The sequence below is a fragment of the Caretta caretta genome, chromosome 20 (genome assembly GCF_965140235.1).
Source record: "Caretta caretta isolate rCarCar2 chromosome 20, rCarCar1.hap1, whole genome shotgun sequence".
Lineage (NCBI taxonomy): Eukaryota > Metazoa > Chordata > Testudines > Cheloniidae > Caretta > Caretta caretta.
The window spans coordinates 1,804,810-1,831,136 of record NC_134225.1 but is presented as its reverse complement, the minus strand read 5'-3'; the positions used below and the strand labels follow the sequence as shown (position 1 = coordinate 1,831,136).

General features: G+C 57.9%; 1 protein-coding gene across 1 annotated transcript; it reads left to right on the top strand.

The window, feature by feature from the left end:
- The first annotated feature begins 9,307 nt into the window (after positions 1-9,307).
- C1QL4 (complement C1q like 4) lies at positions 9,308-26,327 on the top strand. Its single transcript, XM_048831592.2, has 2 exons — positions 9,308-10,855; positions 25,675-26,327. Exons 1-2 carry the CDS (start codon positions 10,301-10,303, stop codon positions 25,852-25,854), a joined length of 735 nt encoding a protein of 244 aa, XP_048687549.2. The 5' UTR covers positions 9,308-10,300; the 3' UTR covers positions 25,855-26,327.

The window sequence follows — 26,327 nt, the reverse complement described above, 5'->3', positions numbered from 1 at the left end:
TCAATCTATCTCCTGGGCAAGGGTGAACTGCCAAGGGAGGGGGCTCAAACCCGCCACCCGGGGGGATCGAAGCATTTCACTCCCACGGCTGGGGGTCTGGCCCAGGCAGAGCCCAGAGGGGAAAGCAAAGCAGACGATCACATCTTACTCACCTGGAAATAATAAAACCATTGCCAGAAAGATCAGAAAATTCAGCACAGTAACTCCCCCCACTCCCAGGGAGTGGGGGGACCCAGTGCCCCAGGCCAGCGAGCGAGCTCCGGGTGTGACGCTGGGCAGCAGGCCAGGGCACTAGTCACACCATCAGTACAAATTCCCAGCCAAGGTCTCCATCACAACTCATCTTCTTGGCGGGGGGGCGGGGGGAGCTCTAGGAGCCGGCCAGGCGCTGGCTGGTGAATGCAGAATTGGCAGCTGCCTGCCCCTGGGGGCCTGTGATGGATGGCTCAGAAGCCCCAGTGCAAAGGTTGCTCTGTGAGCGATTCCCTCCTTCCGAAATCCAGCCCCCCTTTGCCATGGGACAAGGGACAAGCCTGGCTCCCTTTGCTGGGCGCCTGGGGTGGGAAGCCAGGCCTGGGCGAGGGGCTGGGGAGATGGTAAAACTTCATGAATGTATTCATGCTCTGCTGGCAGGCCCCCCCGGGCTGGTGAACAAGAATCCAGCCCCCTCCCCCGCAGCTGTGCTTCAGGGCGGGGCAGCCCACCTTTTCCTTCCCGGGGTGGAGGGAGCCCCGCACAGAACCAGAGAGAAGCGAGCAGCAAAGCAGGATTTGGACCCGCAGGCCCCTGTGCTGGGGGAAGGGGAGATGGGATGGGGGAGGGGTGCATAGGACTGCAGAGATCGGGGTTCAGCTCTCTGCCACAGACTCACTGCGGGCCCTGCACCCCCTCCCCCAGGCCCCAGAACCCCCAATTGAAAAACTGGGATGAGGAGCCTTCCTTTGTGTGGTCACACAGAGCTCTCTGGGCCACGAACGGACCCCATGGGGTTTGCATGGTGGGACGGGTTCCCTCCCCCAAGGTGCCACCTGGAACTGGGGTACCACTGAGCCCCCCAGCCTGGGGTCCCTCTCACACTGTACTTCTGTGACAAGCTGCAAAGCCTTCCAGCCTGCACTTTCACCAGCATTCACACACGTAGGGACACACCCAGCTGCAGTTACATGCAGGCTCTCTGACCAGCCCCTGCACGGGAAGGCTACAGCTCAGACAACTCTCAGCTCCCCAGGCACGCTCCCACTCTGGAATTATACTGTCTTGCGCTCCACAGGGAACTGTACAGTGTAAGCTCATAAAATGCACCCCCTCCCTCAATGTGGAGAGGAATATGCAACAGCCTTTGCCCTGAGCTATGATTCCCACACACTTCACTCCAACTCACTGGTTTAACGCAAAACCAAGTTTATTCACTACAAACGATAGATTAAGTGATTCTAAGGGATAGCAAACAGGTCAAAGCAGATTACCTAGCAAATAAAGAAAAAACGCAAACTAAGCTTAATATACCAAATAGATTGGGTCTGAAGAGCAGATTCTCACCCTAAGAGATGATACAAGCTGGCTCCAGATCCTTAAGGGGCCGGCTGCACTTGCTTTACAGCTTGGAATCCCCAGGTGTGTCATTCACAGGCTAAAACCCCTTTAGCCCGGGGCCAGCACTTCCCCCAGGTCAGCCTTTGCCCCTCAGGTGTTTCCAGGAGTCTCCTTGGGGAGTGAAGAGCACCTGATGATGTCACTCCCCACCTTATACAGCTTTAGCATATGGGGGAACCCTGGTTCCCCAACTGGTCTGTGGAAAAATATTGACATCCCAAGATGGAGTCCAGCATCCTGTGGCCTGGCCACAGGTCCCTGCAGAGTCATGGCAGCCATCGCTCACAGGCTGGTTACAGCGCTCTCAGGAAGGCTCCCCAGGTGGGGGATAAGCTTCCCCTGAGGTCTGTTGTTTACCTGATGGCCCGTTGCCCTGAATAGGCTGTCACGGAGTCCCTGGGCGATGCTCTGGAACTGCTCCCCATGAAGCCAGTCAGGACTCTGGGGCAGTCGCCTTTCTGTGAGCAGCCTGTCTTCAGGACACACAGCTCACACACCATCCACCTTCCTGGGTCTGACCTCGGAGCCTTCAGCATCCTCTGCCCCTCCGTGCGCTTCCCCCAGCGAGTCCGCTCAGGAGGGGCTCCTGGGGAAGCCAGAGGGTCCTGCACCCCAACTTCGCAGTCAGACGTGACTCTCAGCCAGCCAGTAAAACAGAAGGTTTATTAGACGACAGGAACATGGTCTAAAACAGAGCTTGCAGGTGCAGAGAACGGGACCCCTCAGCTGGGTCCATTCTGGGGGGCAGTGAGCCAGACAACCACGTCTGCACTTCACTCCATGTCCCAGCCAGCCCCAAACTGAAAACCCCCTCCAGCCCCTCCTCCTCTGGGCTTTGTTCCTTTCCCGGGCCAGGTGGTCACCTGATTCCTTTGTTCTCCAACCCTTCAGCTCTTACCTTGCAGGGGGGGAAGGGCCCAGGCCATCAGGTGCCAGGAAACAGGGTGTCGGCCATTCCCCGTGTCCAGACCCCTGCACACACCTGCCCTCTAGGGCTCTGCAATGATCACACACCCTTACTCCACCCCCTAGATACTTAAGAACTGCCTAGGGGAAACTGAGGCACCCCCACACTATTCAGAGGAAACATTAAGAACAGTCCCACTTCGTCACATCGGCCCTTCCCCACCCACCGTCTCGACTGGAAGCATCTTGGCTAGTGGGTGTTCCCAGGTGCAACTGCATGTGAAATACAGATACAGAGTCACTATTCCTAACTTCAGAGACAGGGCGACCTGCAAACAAACAGGAGAATCCGATTCAGCAAGTCCTAACTTTCCCAGGGACACCTCACATGACTTATCTTGTACTAAATACATCGTGAGCATGTAATAAGAATATCACTGTAAAGAATATCGGGGTGCAGCATCACACGCAGCCCCTGGCATAACAGGGGCCCCAGTCACAATCGAGGGGGCCCCCCGATCTTAGTCACGGCCGTTAGGTGCTACTTGAATACAAATCATTCAGAACCCCAAGCTCCTCCCCGCCCAGCTCACCGTTAAGACCCATTCGTTCCGGGTCTTTGCGCCACGGCCGGAAGACGACAGCGCCCCGCTGTGGAAAGGTGGCTGGTGCTCCGTGAGGAGACCCCTCCGCTGGGCTATAGGGCTCCTCTCATCTGGGCACCCAGGCCAGCACTGCCCCACACGGCAAGGCACAGTCCTCCCTAGGCCCCCAACTGACCCACTGCCGTGGGGTCACCTTCCCAGCCGGGGAGCTGCGGGCCACGATCCTGTGCTGGGCCCAGCACCCTAAGCCTGCAGTTCTCCCAGGCCTGACTCCCACCTTGTTATTCTCTGTCCATGTGTCCAGCCTCGGCCGCCGTGCCCCTCGCGCACCGAGCCCGGATCTCCAGAGGCGAGTGGTGACGTGCATTCCTGCTACGAGCACCCCAGCGCGCCGGGAGAGATGGCCCCAGTCCCTGCCCCCCCAAAAGCTCACAGGATAAAACAGGACACACTCTGGGAGCAGCAACAGAATCCCCATTTCACAGAGGGGGAAACTGAGGCAGGGAGCCACTTCAGAGCCAGATTGTCAGGAGCACTCCCTGGAAACCTGGCCCCAGTTGCGGGCGCAGAGCCCTTGAAAGTCCGCCCGTCCGGTGACTTGCTGAGGTCGCCCAGGGAGTCTGTGGCACAGCTGGGACTTTGCCAGCCCAGCGCCCCCAGCCACGTGGGGTTACGTCCACCTGTCCGTGTCTCTCAGTCTGACCGGGGGACAGCCACCGGCCCCGGGGAAAACACCTCCCTTGAAGCTCAGGGTTAGTTTTTCCCAGAGCTCCCACAGGACTGGGTAGCTGTGCACTCGTACTGGGCCCACTGTGACCCCCAACCTAGCCCGGCCCTTCTTCTCAGGGCTGAGCTGTGGATTGCAGCCCCAGTCTGTGGGGGCTAGCTGAGAGCTCTCTTCCGTTCCCACCTGGCCTTTTTTCCCTCCAGACATGTGATGCTTCTGCATGTGGCCAGCACCAGGAGCTGCCAGGTCTCCCCGCAGGGCAGCGGCTTGGCTGGGGTTTGTGAGCGACTCTGGTTCTTGGGAAGGCGGCCCTGGGGGATGGAGGCAGCCTAGGACAGGCCGTTTCAGCACACGAGTCTCACCCACCCCACGTGCATTTCACCCTGTGACCCGAAAGCACTTGGGAACCCACAGCCAGGTTCCTAGGGCTTGGAGGGCCAGGCCAGGTGCTGTGCCCTGCAAATGACTCCACACCCAGCTCTGTGCAGCCCGGGGCATCAGACACAAACCAGTGGCTTTAGTTTGTGGCTGGGGCTGGCCACGGGCTCCCAGCCATCTCGGCAATGGCCACGAACTGCCGTCCCCGCCCTGCTGCGGACCAAACCCTAGAATCCTAACCAGAGAACGTGGCTCCTAGAGCAGGCGGTGAAGTCCCACGCTGGGTGTTTTGAAGCCAATCTCCTGGCTCTGGGGTCTGGATTGTGATTTTTTGAGCACTTAGGGTTGGCAGCAGCGTGGCCATGGCCCTGTCGAGCCAGGAGCCTTCGCACCCGTTGTACCGCAGATTAACTGATTGCCAGCGAGTGCCCCAGCACAGACCCCTCCTCACCCATCCTGCAGCCTAAGATAAAACAGTTATTTTAACCCCCCAGAAGAACAATTCCCACCTCACTTCCCTTGTGCTCCCTGCCCCCAACCTGCACCCACAGAGGAGAAAAAAAGGGGACACCCGCCAGCACCAGATGCTAGTCACAGCACTTAATGCACCTCTGGATAGTGCTCACACCAGGGTGAGGGGCACAGGAGCAGAACCGGGACTGGGGAGCAAGGGAAGGAAACAAACAGAATACCCCAAATGCCCGCAGAGGTCACCTCAGGCATCCAGCCAACCTGAAAGTCTTCAGTGACACGCTGGATCCAGTCTCCGCGGGAACAGACAGACCCAGCCAGGGGGGTCAGACAGACCCAGCCAGGGCTGAGATCCACTTCAAGGTGTCTCTTTGCTTTTGGGTCCTGGGACAGCCCCACCCAGACTTGGAGCCACCGCCCCACAATACACAGTAGCTGATGGCAAGTAGACTGCCAGGGTTACACACACTCCATTCCTCTCCCTGCATGTCCCTTTTTATGGCGGAATCCCTTGCACAGCTGGCTGGGTGTGGCCAAGGCAATGGATTCTGGGAGATGTAGTTTCCCAGTGAAGTGGGTGGGGCATGCATGGTGGGCGGGGTTAGATCTTTACTTTGTACCTCTTTTTGTCATCCAGTTTGGGGCGGGGGCCAGGTTACAGGAAGGGACTCCAGGCTCCTTGTGGGATTTGGGGTCCTGGATGCACTAGGGGCTGCTCCATCCCCTGCCCGGTGTACAGTGATTTCCAGCAGGGCACAGTGGGTGCGAAACGCTGCCATGCAGACAGGCTCGTTGCCCCAGGGTCAGGGACTACACAGGGCAAGGGAGAGCAGGCGTCAGCTCAGCTCTCACCATGGGGCTTCCCAAGGTGAAATAAAACCTTGTCCAAAACCTCAGATCCCATCCTCCCTGCTGTAAATCCAGAGTCGCTCCAGGAGAGGCCTGGGGGAAGTCTGGATTGACTCTGTAGGAGCTGAATGCAGAATCCGGCCCAGGCCCTGCTGCAGCCAGTGCCTGACTGGATTTCCCCCCTGGTGACAGAGAGCAGAATCCAGCCCATGAGCACAAGCCCCAGCACTCAGCACCCCCATTTCCCCCCTGCCCTAGGCTCCTTTTTCCACCCCCAGGGCCTTGTCCCTCTGATCTCATTGTTCTCTGCTCCGGTTTGAACTCCTTTTTACCAGATTTTCCTTTGCAGCTCTGATCTTGCTCTTTTCCTATGCCTCTGTTTTTACCTTCAGCATTTGCTGTCCCCTTCCTTCCCTCCCTCCCCTTCCACTCTCCATCCCCCCTGTGTTCCCCTCCCCTGTCCCACCTCTGGGGTCAGAGCAGGGGGATTGAGAGCCAGGACTCCTGGGTTCTATCCCCAGCTCTGGGAGTGGGATCTAATGATGGGGGGGGGGGGAATCAGGACTCCTGGGTTCTCTACCTCGCTGTGTGATTTTAGGCAAGTCACATCCCCTTTCTGAGCTTCAGTTTCCCCATGCATTGGACAATCCCTTTGAGCACCGCCAGGGTCACTGACTGGCGTTCTCTGCCCTGTGCCATGGCCCCGTGCCCCTTCCTCTCAGTCAACATGCTCCGACCTTCCTGGATGGAAGGCAAAGGCTGGAGCTGATGGGGCCAGAGCCCAGCCCCAGGGAAGCCAGGCTGCAGTCTCCTCCCTTCCTTGGCATGGCGCCCCAAGTGCGGCAGCTCAGCAAACCCCTCCCCTGAGCCCCCTTGGGTCAGAGGAAAGCCCCCACAGGGCAGCTGGGCAGGGATCGCCCTTCACTCTGGGGCACCAGGATCCTACCACGTCCCAGCCAGCCCTCCCTGTCCTGCTAATTAGCACATGGCTCCGCAGGGCTCCCCCTTGCTTTGCTTGCTAATTAATTTGCTGTTGCTGCTCATTAGGATCAGCCCCTGGCATAGTCTGGGGCAGCAGGTCCTCTGGGCTAGGAAGGCAGCAGCTCTGGTGGCCCACAGAGCAAGCACCTCCCCCCGACTAGGGGCAGCTGCTGCTAAGCCAAAGCCGATGGGGGTGGGGGGCGCGGCCTCGGTCCAAGGTGGGGAGGAAAAGCCGCCCGTTGACTGGTGCACCCCCCCCCCCCGGATTCTTCTCCGCTCCCTGCCTAGGGGAGGGGGACGTTCCCGCTGCTGTAATTTGTTGCACAAACATTGTTCGAATTTTTTTTTCCAGAATTGCATTGATCCCGGTGCACAAAGCGCCCATAAATCCGTCTAATATCCCGGCTGATTGATTATTGCCCTTTGGAAGGGGGCTGGCCCGGCCTGCAAATTAAAAACGATACGGCTAAACCAGACGTACGATCGCAAGTGCTGATGCTGCAGGCCCGCTCCGGGGCGTGGGCACTCAAACCGGGGCAAGTCGCCGCAAGACAGACAGGCACCCAGAAACCAACACACACACACACGTGCAGATTTACACTGACGCCCAGGCAGACACAAATTCACACCGTAACAAATACACAAACACAGAGGGAAACGCGCTCAGAGACACACTGACAATCCCCTTAACACGCACACACATAAAGGCGAGACCCACGAACGTCTCACATCGAAACCCCCGTTAAAAGTGAGAGTCCGTTGCCGGCGGGGCAGGGCAAGGAGCGGACAAAGAGATGGAATTGCTATCGAGCGCCGGCCCAGTTCCCAGCCCGCTGGCTGATCTGAAAGGGGCCGGGTGTCAGGGAAAGCTGGAGGTCGCCACCCTGGAGAACCAGGCAGCCCTTTGCACAATATTCCTTTCTGTCCTAATTGCTCAGGAAATGCAGATTTGACTCTCTCTGGATGGCGAGTCTCCAGAATCAGCACAGCTCCCCGGAGCTCTGCGGGCAGGAGCTACATTTGCATCAAAGGAGCAAATTCAGTAAAGATTCGAAAAGAGCAACCATAAATCAGATCCCAAAGCGCAAAACGTCCCCTGCTCTTCTGCCAAGATGAATGTGGAAGCATGGGAGACAACTGCTGCGGGCCAGAGACTGGTAGCTATTGAGATGTATTGGAATAGCCAGACCCTGGCTCCGAGCTCGGCCTAAAAATTAACTACAATTCCCCCAGGTCCTGAGGGCGATCAAAGAAGGAACCTTTGCTGAGAAAGGTTTTACGTGTGCAAACAAACAACGGGAAAGCACCACGGCACACGTACACACATGCACTAACTACACAAACTAACAGACAATAAGCAGAGAGAGACACACACACACCATGGGGATTTTTAATCCTCTGTAACTTGATTTTGTTTCCAAGATTGCGCAGCCAGTGGAGACCAGACCCATCGTGACATTTCACTGGCTTAAAGTCACCGGAGGCCCCTCAAAATGCATTTTAATAAGGGGGAGGGGGGTTGTCAGGGGAGCAGAATACGTGTCAAGCTCTAAAAAGCTGTCTGTGAAATTTCTAGTGCTACTAGCTCGAGATACCTGTCCAGGGGGGTTAGGAACCTGCCTAGACTAGCACAGAACAGGACCGTTGGCCAGCCAGCTAGCCAAGTAGTGACATCCTGACAGAGGGCTGGCCAGGGGACCAGCTGTCTCTCTCTCATGCACCCCCCCCATACACATGCAGAGCTCGCTCTGTCGATATACAGAATTTTTGTACCCTCCTAACCGTACAGCCATATTGCTCTTCGGCTGTCCCTCTGCATGTTACACGCCCCAGTCTCCTCGCACTCCCCAAATAGCCTCACACCCCCACAGAACTGACACACACACATTGTGTATTTGTCTGTGCAACAGCCACAAGAATAGCAAGGTACCACCTCTCTACAGCGTGTATCGAATGAACCCCTCTACACAGAGGTGCCCTGCAAAGAGGAGCGTGTATGTTAAATAGATTTACACTCACACTCACACTCACACACACTTTGGCCAAGGTTTCCAGAAGGAACCCGCGAGTTCTCGGAGCTTTGATTTGGGGGTGCTCGGTTGAGGCTCAATGTCTCCTGCTCCGAGAAACAGGCCCCCTGAAGGCGTCACGAGTTGGGTACGTCAACAGGAACTCCCCCGGAATCACGCCGAAACCCAGCGGGAGCTCGGGTAGCCAGAGGACGCAGCCCTGGCCAGGCGGTGAGGCTGTGTGGCTGACCGGCCTGCCCTGCCCTAGCTCAGCGATGGGGGAATTAGGGGCTAGGCCAGGCTGAGCTGAGCTGTGCATGTCACTGGGCTCCGGCCTCTGCACCCCGCTGCCCGCCGAGCCCGGGAGCAGGGCCAGGGGTGTCACATCCCCGCATCCCTCATGTCTATGGATGCCTGGTGTAAACAGGCCCGCCTGGCTCCCCTGCAAGGGTAGGTTATTTACACGCGGGCGCCTCCCTGCCCCTCAAGCGGGCTACGGCATCTTGCAAGATGGAGCGCCAGGATCCCTGGACGGGGCGGGGGTGGGGGGTAATTGATTAATTAATGACTGTGATGCTTTGCAGCCCCTGTAGCCGATCTGTCAACTGTTAATCAGTCTCCGCAGAGAGAGGCGGGGAGGTAAAGCGCGTTAATTGCACAGGGGAACGATACAAACCCAGCACATAAAACCCAGCCTGAAACACGACTCCAGCTGGGGGGGGCCGGAGCGGCAGGATTAGCAGCCCGGAACGGGGGGGGGTAAACAGCAGTAATAGGAACCAGGATAACACCAGGCCCCAGTGGTGCCGAGCAGCAGGCGCAGGGTGGGGTCACCCCCCCGCCGGCTCCGCGTCTTGTGGGAAGAGACGTGATGCTCCCTGCCTGAGCCGCGTCTCCTCCCCCGCGGCACTTGGGGACGATGCCCGCGGACCCCCGGCCCCGCCAGCCCCTCGCTCCTGCGAATGCCCGGGGAGCCCGGCTGCTCTGGACGGGATCCGACACGCCGCAGCTCCGCGCCCGCGGGGCTGGGGCTGGGCCTCGCCTCCCTCCTGGGCCCCGAGGTGGCCCTGCTGGTCTTCGAGCGACCGTCGGCCTCTCCCGCCGCTCAGGCCGGCCTCCTCGCTCCCTCCCCGCTGAGCGCCGGGGGAGCTCGGGGTGGGGGGCGCCAGGGAGGCGGGGGGGGGGACCGGAGGCTCGGGCTCGCTGCGCAGAGATGATGCCCATCTGAGCTGGCACGAGGAGAAGCCTGGAGCTGCCGCGGTCACCAGCTGGGCTCTCCGGGAGACAGGAGGGGAAGGCAAAACCTCGCAGTCTCCCCCCCCGTCACCCTCCTCCCAGCTCTCGCCGACCCCCCCCTCCCGCCCGCTGCCGCTGCGTCCAGCGAAGCGCGAGCAATCCGGAGCGTCTCCCGACAAGGAGAGCGCGTCTCCGGCGCGGTGCGGGGCGGCGGCGCGGGCGGCAGGGAACGCGGGCGCCCGGCGCCTGGGCAACTTGGTGGGAACTTTCCCGTCCCTCGGAGCCGAGTCAACAAGTGCGGAGCGGAGCCGGCTGCGGAGCGGAGCGGAGCCGGCCCGGGGGCGCCGCAGGGCAGCTCCGTGGGCGCCGCGCCGGGGCCGCCTCTCCTCCCCGGACTCTTTGGGGGGTTCCGGATCCGCCCCCCCGGGCCCGTCCCTGGAGAAGCTCCCACCATTCCCTCCAAAAGCGAAGACGACTTCCTAGCCCTGGCCGCGTCCAGGCTGAGCCGCAAGAAGAGGGTGATCGGGGCGGCCATCGGGGTGGCCATGGTCCTGGTCCTGCTGGTGGCCATCCCGCTGGTAGTGCACCGCTCCAAGGCCTCCCCGCCCGACGGCGCGCTGGGCAGCTGCCACATGGTCTGCGAGCCCCACACGCCCCAGACCCACGGGGCGGCCTCCGCCGAGGCCAGTCCGGAGCTGGCCGTCGTCTCCCCGCCCCCGGCCCCGCCGGGGGGCAAAGGGGACCCAGGGAGGAGGGGCAAGTCTGGGATCCGGGGGCCGCCGGGCCCCCCGGGGCCGCCGGGGCCGCGCGGTCCCGCCGGAGAGCCGGGCAGGCCGGGGCCGCCGGGGCCGGGGCCGGGGGGCTACGTCCCCTCGCTCTACAGCCCCCGGATCGCCTTCTACGCCGGGCTCCGGAAGCCCCACGAGGGCTACGAGGTGCTGCGCTTCGACGACGTGGTGACCAACGTGGGGAACTACTACGAGCCGACCCGCGGGAAGTTCACCTGCCCCCTGCCCGGCATCTACTTCTTCACCTACCACGTGCTGATGCGCGGCGGGGACGGGACCAGCATGTGGGCCGACCTCATGAAGAACGGGCAGGTAGGAGAGCCCCCCCGCCCCGGCTCTGCGGCCTCCGCCTCCCCTGGACCCCGCCCCCTTCCCCCACTGGCTCCTCCCACCTCACCTGGACTCCTCCCACCTCACCTGGACCCGGCCCCTCCCCCACTGGCTCCTCCCACCTCACCTGGACCCGGCCCCTCCCCCACGGGCCCCGCCCACCTCCCCTGGACCCCGCCCCCTTCCCCACTGGCTCCTCCCACCTCCCCCGGGCCCCGCCCCTCCACCACGGGCCCCGCCCACCTCACCTGGACCCCGCCCCCTTCCCCCACTGGCTCCTCCCACCTCCCCTGGGCCCCGCCCCTCCCCCACGGACCCCGCCCACCTCCCCTGGACCCCGCCCCCTTCCCCCACTGGCTCCTCCCACCTCACCTGGACTCCGCCCACCTCCCCTGGACCCTGCCCCTCCCCCACTGGCTCCTCCCACCTCACCTGGACCCTGCCCCTCCCCCACTGGCTCCTCCCACCTCCCCTGGACTCCGCCCACCTCCCCTGGACCCTGCCCCTCCCCCACTGGCTCCTCCCACCTCACCTGGACTCCGCCCACCTCACCTGGACCCTGCCCCTCCCCCACAGGCCCCGCCTACCTCCCCTGCACCCCGCCCCTCTCCCCCCTAGCTCCGCCCAGCCCACTTGCTCCTCCCCCTCACCTGCTAGCCACCCCTCTCCCCATTGGCTCCACCCAGCCCAGGTCCACTCCCCCACTGGCTCCACCCACATCACCTGCAACCCCACCCCTCACCCCACTGGCTCCGCCCACCCCACCTGCAACTCCCATTGGCTCCTCCCACCTCCCCTGGACCCCGCCCCCTTCCCCTACTGGCTCTGCCCACCTCCCCTGGACTCCGCCCACCTCCCCTGGACCCTGCCCCTCCCCCACGGGCCCCGCCCACCTCACCTGGACCCTGCCCCTCCCCCACTGGCTCCTCCCACCTCACCTGGACCCTGCCCCTCCCCCACTGGCTCCGCCCACCTCACCTGGACTCCGCCCACCTCCCCTGGACCCTGCCCCTCCCCCACTGGCTCCTCCCACCTCACCTGAACTCCGCCCACCTCCCCTGGACCCTGCCCCTCCCCCACAGGCCCCGCCTACCTCCCCTGCACCCCGCCCCTCTCCCCCCTAGCTCCGCCCAGCCCACTTGCTCCTCCCCCTTACCTGCTAGCCACCCCTCTCCCCATTGGCTCCACCCAGCCCAGGTCCACTCTCCCACTGGCTCCACCCACATCACCTGCAACCCCACCCCTCACCCCACTGGCTCCGCCCACCCCACCTGCAACTCCCATTGGCTCCTCTCACCTCACCTGCAGGTCCCAGTTCCTGCCAACCCACCCATGAAAAACAGTAGCTTTTACCTGTAAATCAGCCAAATTTACCTCCAAGCATATGCTCCCCAGCTCCACCCTGCCAGTGTGCACACCTGCCCTCTCACCTGTGCCCAGCCTTGCCAGAGCTGTGTGTGTGTGATGGATTCGGAGCTTTGGGGAGGGGAAGGGCAGCAGCCAGGGTCTGATTCCTCAGACCATCGGTCCATAAACCCCATGTGGGAAGGGCTGCCTAGACCCCTACAAACAGGGCACGTTCTAAAATCCAGCGACTTCCTATGACCCCTTTACATGCCCTGGGCTATAATCCTTCTGTTCATAATGGTATTTCGTTATTAACATTGGTAATAATAACGTTTATGTACAGCAATGCTCGGGGTATTGTTTAGAGAATGCTGACCGTGCGGCGGGTTTTCAATTGTATAAATATATTTTAGGTAGATAGAGGGGGTGTGTGGGGATAGATAGAGGGGATTTGTGGTTGGGGGTGTATGGGGATAGATAGATAGATGGGGTGTATGCGGATAGATAGCGGGGATTTATGGAGGGGGGTGTACGCGGAAAGATAGATAGATAGATAGAGGGGATTTATGGAGGGGGGTGTATGGGGATAGATAGATGGGGCGTATGGGGATAGATGGAGGGGATTTATGGAAGGTGGTGTACACGGATAGATAGATAGATAGATGGGGTGTCTGGGGATAGATAGATAGAGGGGATTTATGGAGGGGGGTGTATGGGGATAGATAGATAGATGGGGTGTATGCGGATAGATAAATAGATAGATGGGGTGTATGGGGATAGATAGTTAGAGGGGATTTATGGAGGGGGGTGTATGGGGATAGATAGATAGATAGATAGATGGGGTGTATGGGGATAGATAGATAGAGGGGATTTATGGAGGGGGTGTGTGGGGATAGATAGATAGATGGGGTGTATGGGGATAGATAGGTTCTTTTTTAAGGGACAAAATAAAGAGTTAAGAAAATTGAAATGCAAACAAGATTAATTTTGCTGGGAACCCTCCGGTTCAAGAAAGTCCCTTTAGGTTTGTGACCCAGTGCTGGGTTAGAATTAGTCGCCAACTCCTCATACCAGACACCTTGGCTTGGGAGCTGACCGGTTTGTTTGTATTATATCTAAAGTAAAATACAGAGAACAAGAAGGTCCGGGCAAAGCTGTTCAGTTCTATTCAGTCCTTCAGAATACGGAGGGGCAGGGTTACCCATTCCTTTAAAAAATGAAAGCAAACCTCAGAGCATCTGGAATCCGAGAGGCATTTATTTTTAAGATAGCCGTGGGCTATTTTATTTGTAAAATATTGTGTTATCAGAGTCCAGACGTTATTGCAGCAATTGTTAGAAGAAAAATAGATTCCCCCCCTACCCCAAAAATAGCAAAGAATAAGATACATGCAACAATCAAAGCAACCCACAAATACACACACACACACACTCACTCCTTCAGAACACAGAGAGATGGGCTTGTAAAGTTTAATCAAATGTGGGGGGTCGTGGTGTGGGAGAGAAGTTGTTACATTTTTTCAGATTAGCAGGAGTACCTCCGGAATACCGGAGATGGGTTTTCAAAACCTGCTCTGTGTTGAGCCAAAAAATAAAATAAGATGAGAAGTATCTGCACCTTCCTTGATCGTTCAAGAGGAGAGATGTTATAGAAGCATAAGCAGTTCTTACGTGTGTGTGTGTAGTAGATATTACATATGGCTGCTTGCATGTGTAATGTATGTTATAATATACTGAGAGTGCACAGGGGAATCTATACGTCTAGCGGGGATATTTATTAACTATACGTTCAGTGTGTGTTTGTCTAATATGTAATGTACATCAGCGGTTGAACAGTTTATATAGAATAGTCTATAGTCCAATATATGCTACTAAACTGCGATTCTGTGCGCCCTGTACAGGATATTATAAACCCAACCCTACCGCCTCTGTGGGTGAGTGTGTATTATGGCTACATTTCAGTGTCTATAATATAAATACTTTACAGAATGTATGTACCCTATTTAATAGTTTAGTGTGTGTAGACACGTAATTATAAAGAAACAGTTTATGTACATATATCCTGCGCAGACTGTGTGATACACAATACTTTGTACGTGTAGCTGAATAGTAAATCTATATGCACATAATGGTTAATAGTTTATATGCATTTCAAAGTGTCTCTATAGCACTAAATACTGTCACGCACCTAGATTTACTATATTGCATATGTTTACCGAGGGTGTTTCTATAGAGAGATCGTCGATGTCGATAGATACACACTCACCATGTTGACAGATTTACACTCTCAAAATTTCCTCTAAAATCCTCCCAAGTCTCCCCAACAGGGGGGATAAAAACCTGAGATTTTTCATCTCTGGAGAATCATTTGTCTTTTTCTCCCTTCCTCTTCTACTCCACTGTCAATAAACTCATATCAAATCTTCTCCTCACCTCCACATGCTTTATTAGCATCCGCTCCAAAGCGGGGTCGGGTGCTTTAAAATCCGCTGCATAGAACCTGGCCCAGAAACAAACAAAAATGCCCTGTTTCAGAGGGGCAGCCGTGTTAGTCTGTATCCGCAAAAAGAACAAGTCCTTGTGGCACCTTAGAGACTAACAAATTTATTTGGGCATAAGCTTTTGTGGGCTAGAACCCGCTTCATCGGATGCATGGAGTGAAAATACAGTTATCTTCCTATTGTATTTTCCACTGCATGCATCCGATGAAGTGGGTTTTAGCCCACGAAAGCTTATGCCTAAATAAATTTGTTAGTCTCTAAGGTGCCACAAGTCCTCCTCCTGCTTTTTTCAAAAATACCCTGACAAATATTGTTTATTCCCTATTTTATGGGGTTGATGTTCACATGCCCAGAGAACCACGCGAAGGCCGGGATTAAGATATTTAGTATCAGGTGATTCTTTTCTTTTCTTTTCTTTTCTTTTCCTTTTTCAATAAAGAAAATAACTTGACAGTTGAGCTAAAATGACACCATTTAGAAGCTCAACCTGGACACCCTCCATTTATTAAAGATAAATAAGTCATTGATCTCAAACTTTAAATGCATCCCCCTCTCCCTCCCACCGGCTGCCTGGACTAATGAAAGCAGCTCCTCGGAGAAGCTGTCTGTGTGTCTCTTGAGCGAATCAATAGACATATTTACATTTGGTCGCCAAGTGTCTTTAGCCGTGGGATTAGTAGGTGCTAACGCCCAAACCCCACTGTTTTCTATATCAGCGAGTCCTTTCGCCGCGGGGCCCAATCCTGAGCCGGTGCCGACTGAAGCCCCTGGACCTCCGTCACCATGTGTGATCCTTTACATCCAGGCCAAACGCAGCCAGAATTGAAACTTTTCACACCCACAGTGCATTGGTGTAAACCCGGGCGCAAGGTGCCGGGCAACAGAGAACAAGGCCCAGTGCTGCTGCAGCAATGTCGCCGGGGGGCCGTACGGTTCTTTGCCTGTGACAGTTTCTCTCCTGTCACCTGCAGGCTTTCCTGTCCCATGTCACAGCAGTGAGGTCTGTACTGGGGTGCTGGGACTGGCTTTCTTGCCAGCTACCACCTAAAATGAGTCTGGTGTGAAAAGTTCCCATTTGGCTCACCCTCTCCCCTTCAATCAGCAAAAGAACCTGGCCGTTACCATCACTCTTCTGTCCCCCTGCCAGAGGATCAGTTCGTTATTCAGGGCTGTTTGGCCGGCACCTCGACTAGATCAAAGGCTATTGATAATGAATTCTGATCATCTCCAGGGGCCAGAATTGTAGCTGGTGTAAACTGACATGGTTCCATCAACTTCAGTGCTGAGGATCTGGCCCCTAATATATTAAAAAAAACATCCTAGCCCCCACCTTTATACTACAGCTTGGAAATCTGGGATCATTGTAGGTCTGGCCAGTTTAGTCCTAGTTTAGAATAAAAGCAGAGGCTGGAATAGCGCTGACCGGAAAACGGCCCCAAAGGTCAGGTTGATTTTTTTTTGAGAGAGATTAATAGGGATGCTTTGGGTGTATCTATGGGGCAGTCACACCTTGGGACACCCTCCTCTCTCCCTCCGCTTGCAAACAGGAAGAATCGCCTGGTTATTAAATAATAAATATCAGGAGGGCTAGAAACAGACATCGCTGCTGGTGAGATCGGTTCATTCCATGAGTCCCCGGGGACCTGTTTGCAGTCAATTTGTCAGTGGGTTGGTTTTTTTTTTAATTTTATTTTTAATACCAAAACACTCTCCTGTCAAACAAGATCAGACAGGAGACATCCCCTCCCTCACAGACACCCCACCCGGCCTTTCCGTCTAGGTCTAATAAAGGCCCTCTGCACTTTTTATTTATGTAGCTTATTTTACCAGGGAATTAAAGCCTTGGTGGTATTTATGTCCTATTGGCAAGACAGTGACGGGCAGCTGCTGTAAATCTGCCCTCAGGCAGTCAGATTTGGGTGCTGATGGGCCCTTAGAGAGACTCACCATAAAATGTTTGTATCCATTGCCTTCCATCACTCCCCGCCGCCCAGCGCCACATGTCACAGGATCAGGCCCAGGGAGACCACGGGCTCTTACCAGCTAGGATTCCTTCACCCTCCGCCAGCAAGACACAAACTCCCTTCCCCCTGAAAAGCCAGAAGAAACTCTTCCTTTCCAACCCCCCCCACCGGAACCCACTATTTTCACTGCACCGTTTCACAGATTATGAACACGCAGGATGGGTCAGTGTGCCCCAGGGGTGGGAGACTGGTGGATTTCGGAGGCAATCGTACCAGCCAGAAATTGTTTGAAGTTGCTAGACACAAATACACGCACAGACACACACCCCCGCAGGGTCGAGAAGCCACCTTGTCATGGCAGGGTCAGGTTTGGGGAGGGAATCTGGGCTCGGGGGGGGATCCTGGAGCGAGCTCCAGTTGATCGGCCAGGCTCTCCCTTCCTGAGCCGACCAGACTAGAAATCGGAGCCCGGGCCCCAGTTTCCACATCTCCTCCACCAGCTCCCCAAGTGACAGCCGTTTGGCCCAGCGTGTCTCAAATCCCAGAGCTGGTGCTGCCGAGCGGTGACAGTTTGAAGGAGTGAGATTTCAAAGTAATTACGAGCCAGCTCTGAGACGTCGCATTGGGAGGGAGCAGGACACGGAGCCGGCCGCCCCATGGGCGCCAGCTCCCACCTGGTCCCTGTCTGACAGGCATGGAGATGAGTTTGTGGAGCCTCAACTGAGCCCCTAGGAAGGGAGACAGCTGTCCAGGCCGGTGCTAATTGGCAGCTGCAGTGAGAGGCCAAGGATTAAATGGGCCGTGGAGATTTGACCCCGGTCCTGCCCCTTGCACGGGTCTCTCAAGGGCAGGGGTGCTGGCTGCAGGCACAGCTGTCCTGGGGGACGAGTAAATAGGCACAGGTCTCTGCAGCTGTCAATCAAGCGCGCTCCACCAGCGTGAAACTCACAGCAACAAACCACTCCGCTCGCAGCAACGCCGCCGGCCCGGGGGAGGCTCTGCCAGAGGCCCTCAGCGTGGCCCCAGGACGGAGGCATCTGGCTCCTCAAGGCCACATGCTCCCCATGGGCGGAGGGTGCAGGGCACGTTTAAAGTAGCCCTGAACGATGACCCGGCTCCTTGCCAGGCTCGGTAGCGTTGGCCTGAATTTACACATGAGGAAGAAGAGACGGGCCGGGGGGCGGGAGGTGGCTTGTCTAAGGTCGCACATTGAGCCACTGGCAAGGTCCTTGCTCAGCTCTAACCACTAGACACCACTCCCCACCAGAGCAAAGAGTAGGACTCAGGAGTCCTGACTCCTAACCCCTGCACTGAGAGCAAACGTCCTGCACCGGATTTAAGTCAGTCTCTAGCGATGCGGGATCAAGAAGAGACCTTCCTGGGGGCCAATTACCTTCTGTCTGCTGTGGCAGGGGTCTCCCATCTCACCCCTTCATCCGCCACACGGTGCCAGCCACAGTCAGAGCCGGGACACTGGGTTCAGCGAACCTGGGGCTGGCTCTGGTCTGGCAAAGCCGCTCAAATCAGAGCTCTGAAATAAAGGAAAGGTCCTTCTACTTTTGCAGAAGACATGAAGCTACGATAGATATTTCCCCCTCCCTCCCCCCCCACAAGAGTTTCTGCCTCTAATGGAAATCTGCCCCAGGAGCGCGTCGAAGCTGCATTCCTCACCCCAGGGAGGTGAGAAAACGCTTGAGGAATTACAGTCCGTTCATCAACAGGCAGCAAATCCTCTCGACTTCTCTCCAGCGGCATTTTAAAAGCACATATTCACCCCCCCGCGCCGCTCACAGACACTGTCAGAAACTCCTCCAAGGCGGCCGCCCTGCCAGCTCGGCTGTGATCCTGTCAGCTCAGCCAACCTCAGCCGGCTCACTAGCTGGACGGGCAAGCGCGAGGGGAGAGCCGGTGAGTCAGCAGGAGGCCGCCCCAGTCTGCCTCCCTAAAACGCCTTTGCGGTTGCAAGGGGGCGAGTCCTTGTTCACAGCCTGTCCTAAGCCATCAGGCAGCCTTAAACATCTGCCGCGCTCCACCCCAGAGGTGGCTGCGTTTCAGAGCTGGCAAGCGCTCCCTGGGCATGCTGCTTGTTGCTGTTACAGAGCCGCTGCGCCCACCCTCGAGCAGCTGCAGATCAGTGCCGGCTGATCGGTTCCATCTCTCCATAGGTCTGCCAAGGGCTCTGGGAGGAAAGGGGCTCCGGGCGACGGCAGGCCTGGCCCTAGCAGCTCACTTCACGGGTAACGCGGGTGTGAAAAGCAGAACAAGGGGCTATCTTTGCACACGCCACAACACGTAACGTGGCATTTCAGCCCACCACCGAGGTGCCTCCACCTTGGGGCGCTCGGCGCTGAGCCCCAGAGCGAATCTCAGGCCTTGGGTGCGATCGCTCTCGAAGCCACCCTCTGCCCAGGGGGTGCTGGGTCCCCCTGCACCGTCGCAGTGTCTGGGCATCCCTGATGTGACCAGCGGCGGGGCGACTGAGGGGGTTTAGGGAGGCAGGCAGCAACTTACCAAGCTGCAATGGCCCCAGCACTCCGGGGTTACGGCCCCAGCTCTGCCAGCCAGCACCTGACGCTAGTTCCCGCAGCACATGCTGGGGCGGTGGGGGTCGGCGCTGGCCCAGGGGTCAGAGCACCTCTTGTGGAGCCCAGGCCGGGGCCGTGGAGGTCTCCTGTCCACGTCCTGACCCGGTCCGGCCCTGCGGCGTGCGAGATCTGATGGGCTCCCAGCACAGGGAGCTGGGGGGTGGGGGTGGAGCCAGGAGGTTAGAACTGGGGAGTTGGAGCCAGGACGTCTGCCTTCTATTCCTGGCTCTGCAAGTCCCTTCCCGGCTCTGTGCCTCAGTGTCTCCCTCTGTGCAATGGGGATAATTATATGGCCCAGCTTTAGCTGCAGGGTAATTCATTAAAATTGCCTCTTTGGGTGGGGAGGGGTTTTAGCCACATAAACCCAGCAGCGCAGAATGGGAAATAGCTCCCCAACTCCCAGCGGACCCAATGACCCCCCCGCCAAGGACAAGCCTCCCCCCCCCCGCCCCCGGCCACTCCAGTCTGCTCCTTTCTTGGGTTCTGGCTACTGAATCCCAGCACGAGGAAGAGGAAAGTGTCAGCTCCCAGCCAGCCAGAGGCGCCCCTGTGTGTGTGTTAGATGGGGTGTGAGCACGGGCATTAGTCTTGTGTCTCTACATTGGTGTGATTCCATGTGTGTGTGGCCAGGTGTGTAAAAGGGTCACCCACTCTGTTACTTGTGTATTAATACTAAGCACACCCAGCTCGCCTCTCGGCAGGAGAGCTCAAAGTGCTTCACAAAGGTCAGGGTCATTATACAGATGGGGAAACTGAGGCACCGGAGGGCATGACTTGTGACGGTTACCCAGCAGGCCAGTGACAGAGCCAGGAACAGAAATCAGGTTTCCTGAGTCCCAGCCCAATACTCCGTCCATGAGGTCACACTCTGGACCCCACCAGCGACCGTGGCATTTGAAACGGCTGCCGGGACAGGTGTAGGCAGGAGACGGGGCGCTTGAGAGGCGTGTGGCGCCGAATGGGCCCTTGCGGGTGGGGGGTGGAGTTTAGCGGAAAGGGGTTTTCCCGTTTTCCCCAGAATGACTCGGGTTCTGCTCACCGATGCCTGGAATAGCCCCTGAAATCTTGGACTGGCTCAAAACTTGCGGCATTCGTAAGTTATCCCGTTACCAACGGACGCCTGAGACAGGCCGTCGACCTGCGCTGAAGGCAAAGAGTTGAGTCATCGAAAAATGCAATTTCCTGACAAACTCAGCAAATAATTTTGCCCTTCCCCAAAAAGGGGGTGAAAAATTTCTAAACAGTCAAACAAACTGGTTTTTGCTTTGACATTTTCAAAACAAACCAGTTCGACGTGTTGTTTCCAAACCGCAGTGTTCTGAAATTTCGCTGGATGTAACTAAAAATAAAAAGGTGAAAAAAACACCCAAAAACTAAGCAAAATATTCCACCTGAGACAAATTTATTTTTTGGATTTTTTTTTGGCTGCCAGACCAAACCAATCAGTTATTTCCCCAGGTCTACGCCAGGCCGCGCAATGACTTTGGGCGGGGGGGGGGTGTCTGGCGAAGCGTAAACATCTGTGGATGTATGGGGGTGTCTGGAATTGTGTTACTAGCTTCTTCCTGCCGCCGGTCACGATGTTACTCGCAGGGTGTCAAAACGTGTGTTGTTCAGCGTGTCAGCGTTTGTGTGACTGTGGGGCTGTTGTGTTATTCTCTGCGTGTGTGCGGTTATGCAGATCTCTCTCCCTGGGGGCCGGAGTGCGTGTGTTGTGTTATTGGGTGTGTGGCTGTAGGTGAAGGGAGGGGCAGAAGCACATGGTATGGGAGGGGTGCAGGAGCCAGTGTGTTTGCCTGTTGAGCTCCCTGCGAGGAGGAGGCCGCATGCCAGGGACCCCACCGGCAGGGTGGAGAAATTCCAGCGAAACAAGAAGAAATTAACCCCCTCCATGCAGTTTTAATGTGGAGAGCTCAGCGGGGGGAGCAGCAGGCTGTTAATCGCTCGTCTCCGCGGCGGACACTTCCATGGGCCCTGGCTGTTTTATTTTCAATTCTTCAGAGTGGGGGCGGGGAGAAAGACGCCAGGTTTGGGGTTTCCAGGGAGTTTTAGTGAATTTCACACTGGGGCCTGATTGAGCGACCCAGGGGCTGACCCCTCTGAGCCAGGACAGCAGCGGGGCTGAACTTTCCACAGGCCTTTCCCTGCACCCCAGCCTGCCCTGACGTGGGAGAAGGAGAGCTCTGGGGGACACCGCAGATCTGCCACTGCTTGGCTGTGTGTCCTTGAGCAGGTCACTGCACCTGCTCTGTGCCTCAGTTTCCCCCAGTTGTAAAACAAGGCACACTTGTGAGGCTAAATGCCTGGATGTTAAGCAAGGGCCTGGGCTTTCCAGGGTGGCAGGACCCACCCAAGCCTGGCTCCGCGGCCGACCTCCTGCGCAGCATTCGAACGGTCAACCGAGAGGGAGCCCGTGGGGGGAGCGGAGGAATCGAGGCAGAGACGGATTCAGAGAAAGGGACCTAAATCCACCCCATAAAGCCCTGGCCGTGCCCGGCGGAGGCTGCTCCCTGTTTACGGCTCTGCCATAAGCTGCCTGCTGGCAGTTTGATCCCTTTCTGCGGGATGACAGGCAGCTGCCGAGCAGAGCTTTATCCCCTGCTGTGGCAGCTTGATCCGCAGAAAGGCCTCGGCCCATTGTCAGAGATTTTCTAGCCGGGGCTCAGGGGACGCCCGGACAGCTGAAGCAAGGAGGCTGGGGGTGGGGGCAGGCGTGGGGTGACTCGCAGGCCCTAGTGGGGGCCTGGGGCCCGCTGCGCAGAGAGGAGCAGGCCGCAGGGGCCAGGGCCTGCAGTGCAGTGAGCTAGAGGACCGACCCCCTGCTTTGCACAGGGCAGGTGCTCAGGTGCCAGCAGGATGCCAAGCGTCCCCTGCTGCCCCCGGCGGAAGGGAAACCTCTGACCGAGCAAAGGAGCTGATTCCCCGGACGGCGGGCCGGTAGCTACAGTGGTTTAAAGCAGGGTCACCCCTGCCTGCCCACAGCCACTCGTTCGACAGCACCCCAAACCCAACCAGGTTAACGGGACGGGGGCTGGGCCGCACCCAGGCCAGTTCCCTTTGCCACTGGGATGCTTGGCACCAGAGCGATCCACACCCAGTCTGCACCATCCCCCAGCAGCCTCCCTCCGGCTTCTCGCCCATCCACACCGTCAGTTTCGCTCTCTGTATCCAGTCATGGCTGCAGCAGGCGGGATGCGTTTGAGCGTCACGTGCACCCCAGGGAAAGGTGACAACAAGGAGAACAAACAAGCTACAACCCCCCGCCCCTCGGGTCAGATCCTGCAAACACCTGAGCACCAAGCCAGTGGGAGTTAGGTGCCTAAATCCCTTGGAAGATCAGAGCCAAGGAGGCGTGGGAGCATCTGCAAAACTCTGGCATGTGCCCTTCCCCCCTCCCTACCCTGGTTAGGTTTTGTTTTACATTTCACAGGCTGTATTCGGATTGTGTGCAATCTATTACTGGGAGTGATTAATAATGAAAATATGACGATGATCAAATACAATTATCAACAGACCATAATTATATTTCCTATTAATATCCTAATGGGAAAAAGTGACCACTGACCCCAGCAAATTCTTTGAAAAAAACCTTCCTCGCCGTCTCGGCTGGACTCGAGATTTGCCTCCCGGCCGTTCTCGGGCTCTGCGGCGTGGTTGTCGCCGGCTCGGTCCCTGGACATTAGCAAGGCCGGGTGGACGAGGTCACATCTTTACTGGTTTTGGCGAGAGCGGCTGAGCAGCGCTTGCTCCCGCCCGGCCAGACGCCCACAGATCCATTTCTTAAATGAGCTTTTTAAAATTCATTGTAACTCACGCAAATCCTTGAACCACCCCCCCCCCCCCCAAGCACCCGGGCTGCGGTTGGGGGCCGCCGCTCTGCCGCATGCTCCATACATAACAAAGAGAGCAAAGCCCGACGCATCCTTAAGCAGGGCGCTGAGACCAGCCCCGCCCTAGAAACCCACCTTCCTCGGAAAGGCCAGGCTCCTGCAACCATTTCGGCCGGTAAATCTGTGTCAGTCGGGGCTGCACAAGCTTAAAGCGGAGCAGGATCGGGCCCCATGGCATTAATAATGGGCACATCAGCCGTATCGATTATTTCCACGGGCTCCGGCTGAGCTCACAACCCCTCATACCAGGGGCTGCACGGAGTCGGTGAGAGACAGGCCCTGCCCGCAGAGCTCCCCAAGCAAACAGAGGCAGGGCTGCAATCTGTCCCCTTTGGGTAAATGGGGCCGGAGAAATTCAAGGGACATGCCCAGATCTCCTGGGTCCCAGCCCAGCGCCTGTCATGGGCCTGCCCCGTCTTCCAGCATAGCCCTGCTCGGCTACTGCTGCAAAGCACCAGGAGAGTGTGGCATTAGGGTTATCAGGACTTAACCCTCTGATCAAAACCAGGTAGGGTCCAAGTCCTGCCGTGCATGAGCCGTCCTAGGATCCACACACATTGCCGTGCAGAGATGCCCTCTGATCGCTAACACCCCGTGCATCATTAGCACCGACTCCGGCCCGTTCGGCACGCCGAACTAAGCTCCATTCGTAATGATCGTTCTGACGGCTGGATTCGGGAACAAGCGAGGCTGAAGAACTGGCCCATGGGGAGGTGAAGGGAGCGCTGATGTTCCTGGGACTGGAGGGCGGGTTCCTGAAAGCCCCAGCTCCTGGATTCAGGAGATCATGTGAGATCTGGGCTTATGTGACAAGGTGGGGGTGGGGGGGTGTCCTGAGTCTATCCCCATGCTGGTGAGGCTGCCTTTCTCTTGCTGCTAATTCTACTGTATGCTGACAAATACCTTGTATTAGCAACAACCTCTGTCACCATCACTGACTGTGTGAGTGTCTGAATGTATGACACAATTAATGATCATCTAGATTCATAAGGCAGTGGTTATATTAATTATATTTAACACACTATGCAATTAGTTCATAATTAATAATCAACAATAATATAGTGAGTCTATGATACTTATATGGAGCATTACATAATATAGTAATTATATTAATTATAGTTACATGGCGTCTCATACAATAATACGATCCTGCATAAATATAATTACTATCCGCTATTAATTAAGAATTGATCTCTCAATTCATGATATAGTTGTATGAATTCTGTGTGTAGATTACATAGAGATGAATTAGTAATCGTAACCCTATACTGACGGTTGATCATCAGGATCTCAAACGAATGGGGGGACTGGCCCCACACCCCAGATTCTGGGATGGTTTTAGTCTATTGAGCTTTGCCGACCCGCCCAGTCAGGGCGATGAGTCCGGCCCGTGCTGCAGGAGCTCCCAGCTTCTCCCCAGACCCCCAGTGATTCAATTCAGCCCCACCACGGCCCCACAACTGCCCCTCCCACAGCCCAGCAATTACTTATGCCCCCACATCAATTCTGCCCCCTCCCAACCTCACCTCTGCTCCTGCAGCTGCTAGGGTCTTTACCCCCCTCTCCCAGGCCTGGGGGGGGGGCAGGGATTCCCCCCCCCTTACAGGGAGGAAAGGGATGGGGGGGCAGACTGGCCCATTGTTCACAGGAGGGGGGGGGAAGCACAGCCACTCTGATCGGCTGGGCTCTTTCAGCTCCCTCCCCACAACCCAAAAGCCCCTCTTGGCTCCTGCGCGGGGAGGGGGAGAGCGCTGCCAGCCTCCAGCAGCCATCCCGATTGTGGGGATGGCAGAGTGGGGATGGTTCGCCCCAGCTGCAGCTGCCCCGGCACTGGGGAACTCCAGCCGCCTTGGGAACCTCCGCAGCGGGGAAGGCAGCCAGTCAGGTGGGGGGTCCCGCCCCCCCACAGCGGAGGTTCCCAAGGCGGCTGGAGTTCCCCAGTGCCGGGGCAGCTGCAGCTGGGGCGAACGCAGACGAGGAAACGGCTGCCCTGGTGCTGGGGGAGGGGATTAACCCCCAGACCCAGTGCCCCAGCTGGGGGCGATTCACCCCCCAGCCCGGGACGGGAAGGTTTGAACTCAGGGTGGTCCCCGCGTTAGTTCAGCCCCGGCTCTTGGCCCCTGGCCGGTGCTAGGCCGGGGTCGGACGAGAGGACCCCAGGGGTCCCCCTCCCCTTCCAGGCGCCGTCCCTGGGGCAGAGAGACGCCGAGGCCAGGCCCATGGCCCTCAGGCCCCTGGGTTCACCAGGGCCAAGAGGCCAGTGGAGTGGATGGGTCCCTGCCATGGGGCCGAACCACGCCCCGGGCGCGTCTGTGGCCAGCGCTGCCCCCCCGCATCAGTGGGGGGGGTACCTCGATGCCGTGGGGGAGGGGTGGATCACAAGGGGCCTCCCATGCGGCAGCGGGTGCAGGATCGGGGCCCATGATCTATTGCATGGGGAGCTGTGCTCTGGGCAGCGGGGCAGGGGCTCAGCAGCGGCCACCCCCGTCTAACGCGCCCCCCCATCTCCCCCCAGGTGCGGGCCAGCGCCATCGCCCAGGACGCGGACCAGAACTATGACTATGCCAGCAACAGCGTCATCCTGCACCTGGACGTGGGCGACGAGGTTTTCGTCAAGCTGGACGGGGGGAAGGTGCATGGGGGGAACACCAACAAATACAGCACCTTCTCCGGCTTCATCATCTACCCGGACTGAGCCCCCCGGACTGAGCCCATCGGCCCCCCCAGCGTGGCCCCGGGGCCCCCCCGGACTGAGCCCGTCGGCCCCCCCAGCGTGGCCCCGGGGCCCCCCCGGACTGAGCCCGTCGGCCCCCGCAGCGTGGCCCCGGGGCCCCCCCGGACTGAGCCCGTCGGCCCCCGCAGCGTGGCCCCGGGGCCCCCCCGGACTGAGCCCGTCGGCCCCCCCAGCGTGGCCCCGGGGCCCCCCCGGACTGAGCCCGTCGGCCCCCCCAGCGTGGCCCCGGGGCTCTGCTCAGGGAAATGAACTGGGACAGACCCCCGGGGGGGCTGTGGGTGGCTGGGTCTAGGGGTGCAGGGGGAACTAGGGGCTCAGGGCATCTGCTCTGGCACCCCCAGACGTTACCAGCCCCTGAAGACATGGGGGGGTGGCTGCGGAGCGGGGGGAGAAAACAGGCTGTGGTGGGGACCCAAACCCACCATCAGCTGGGG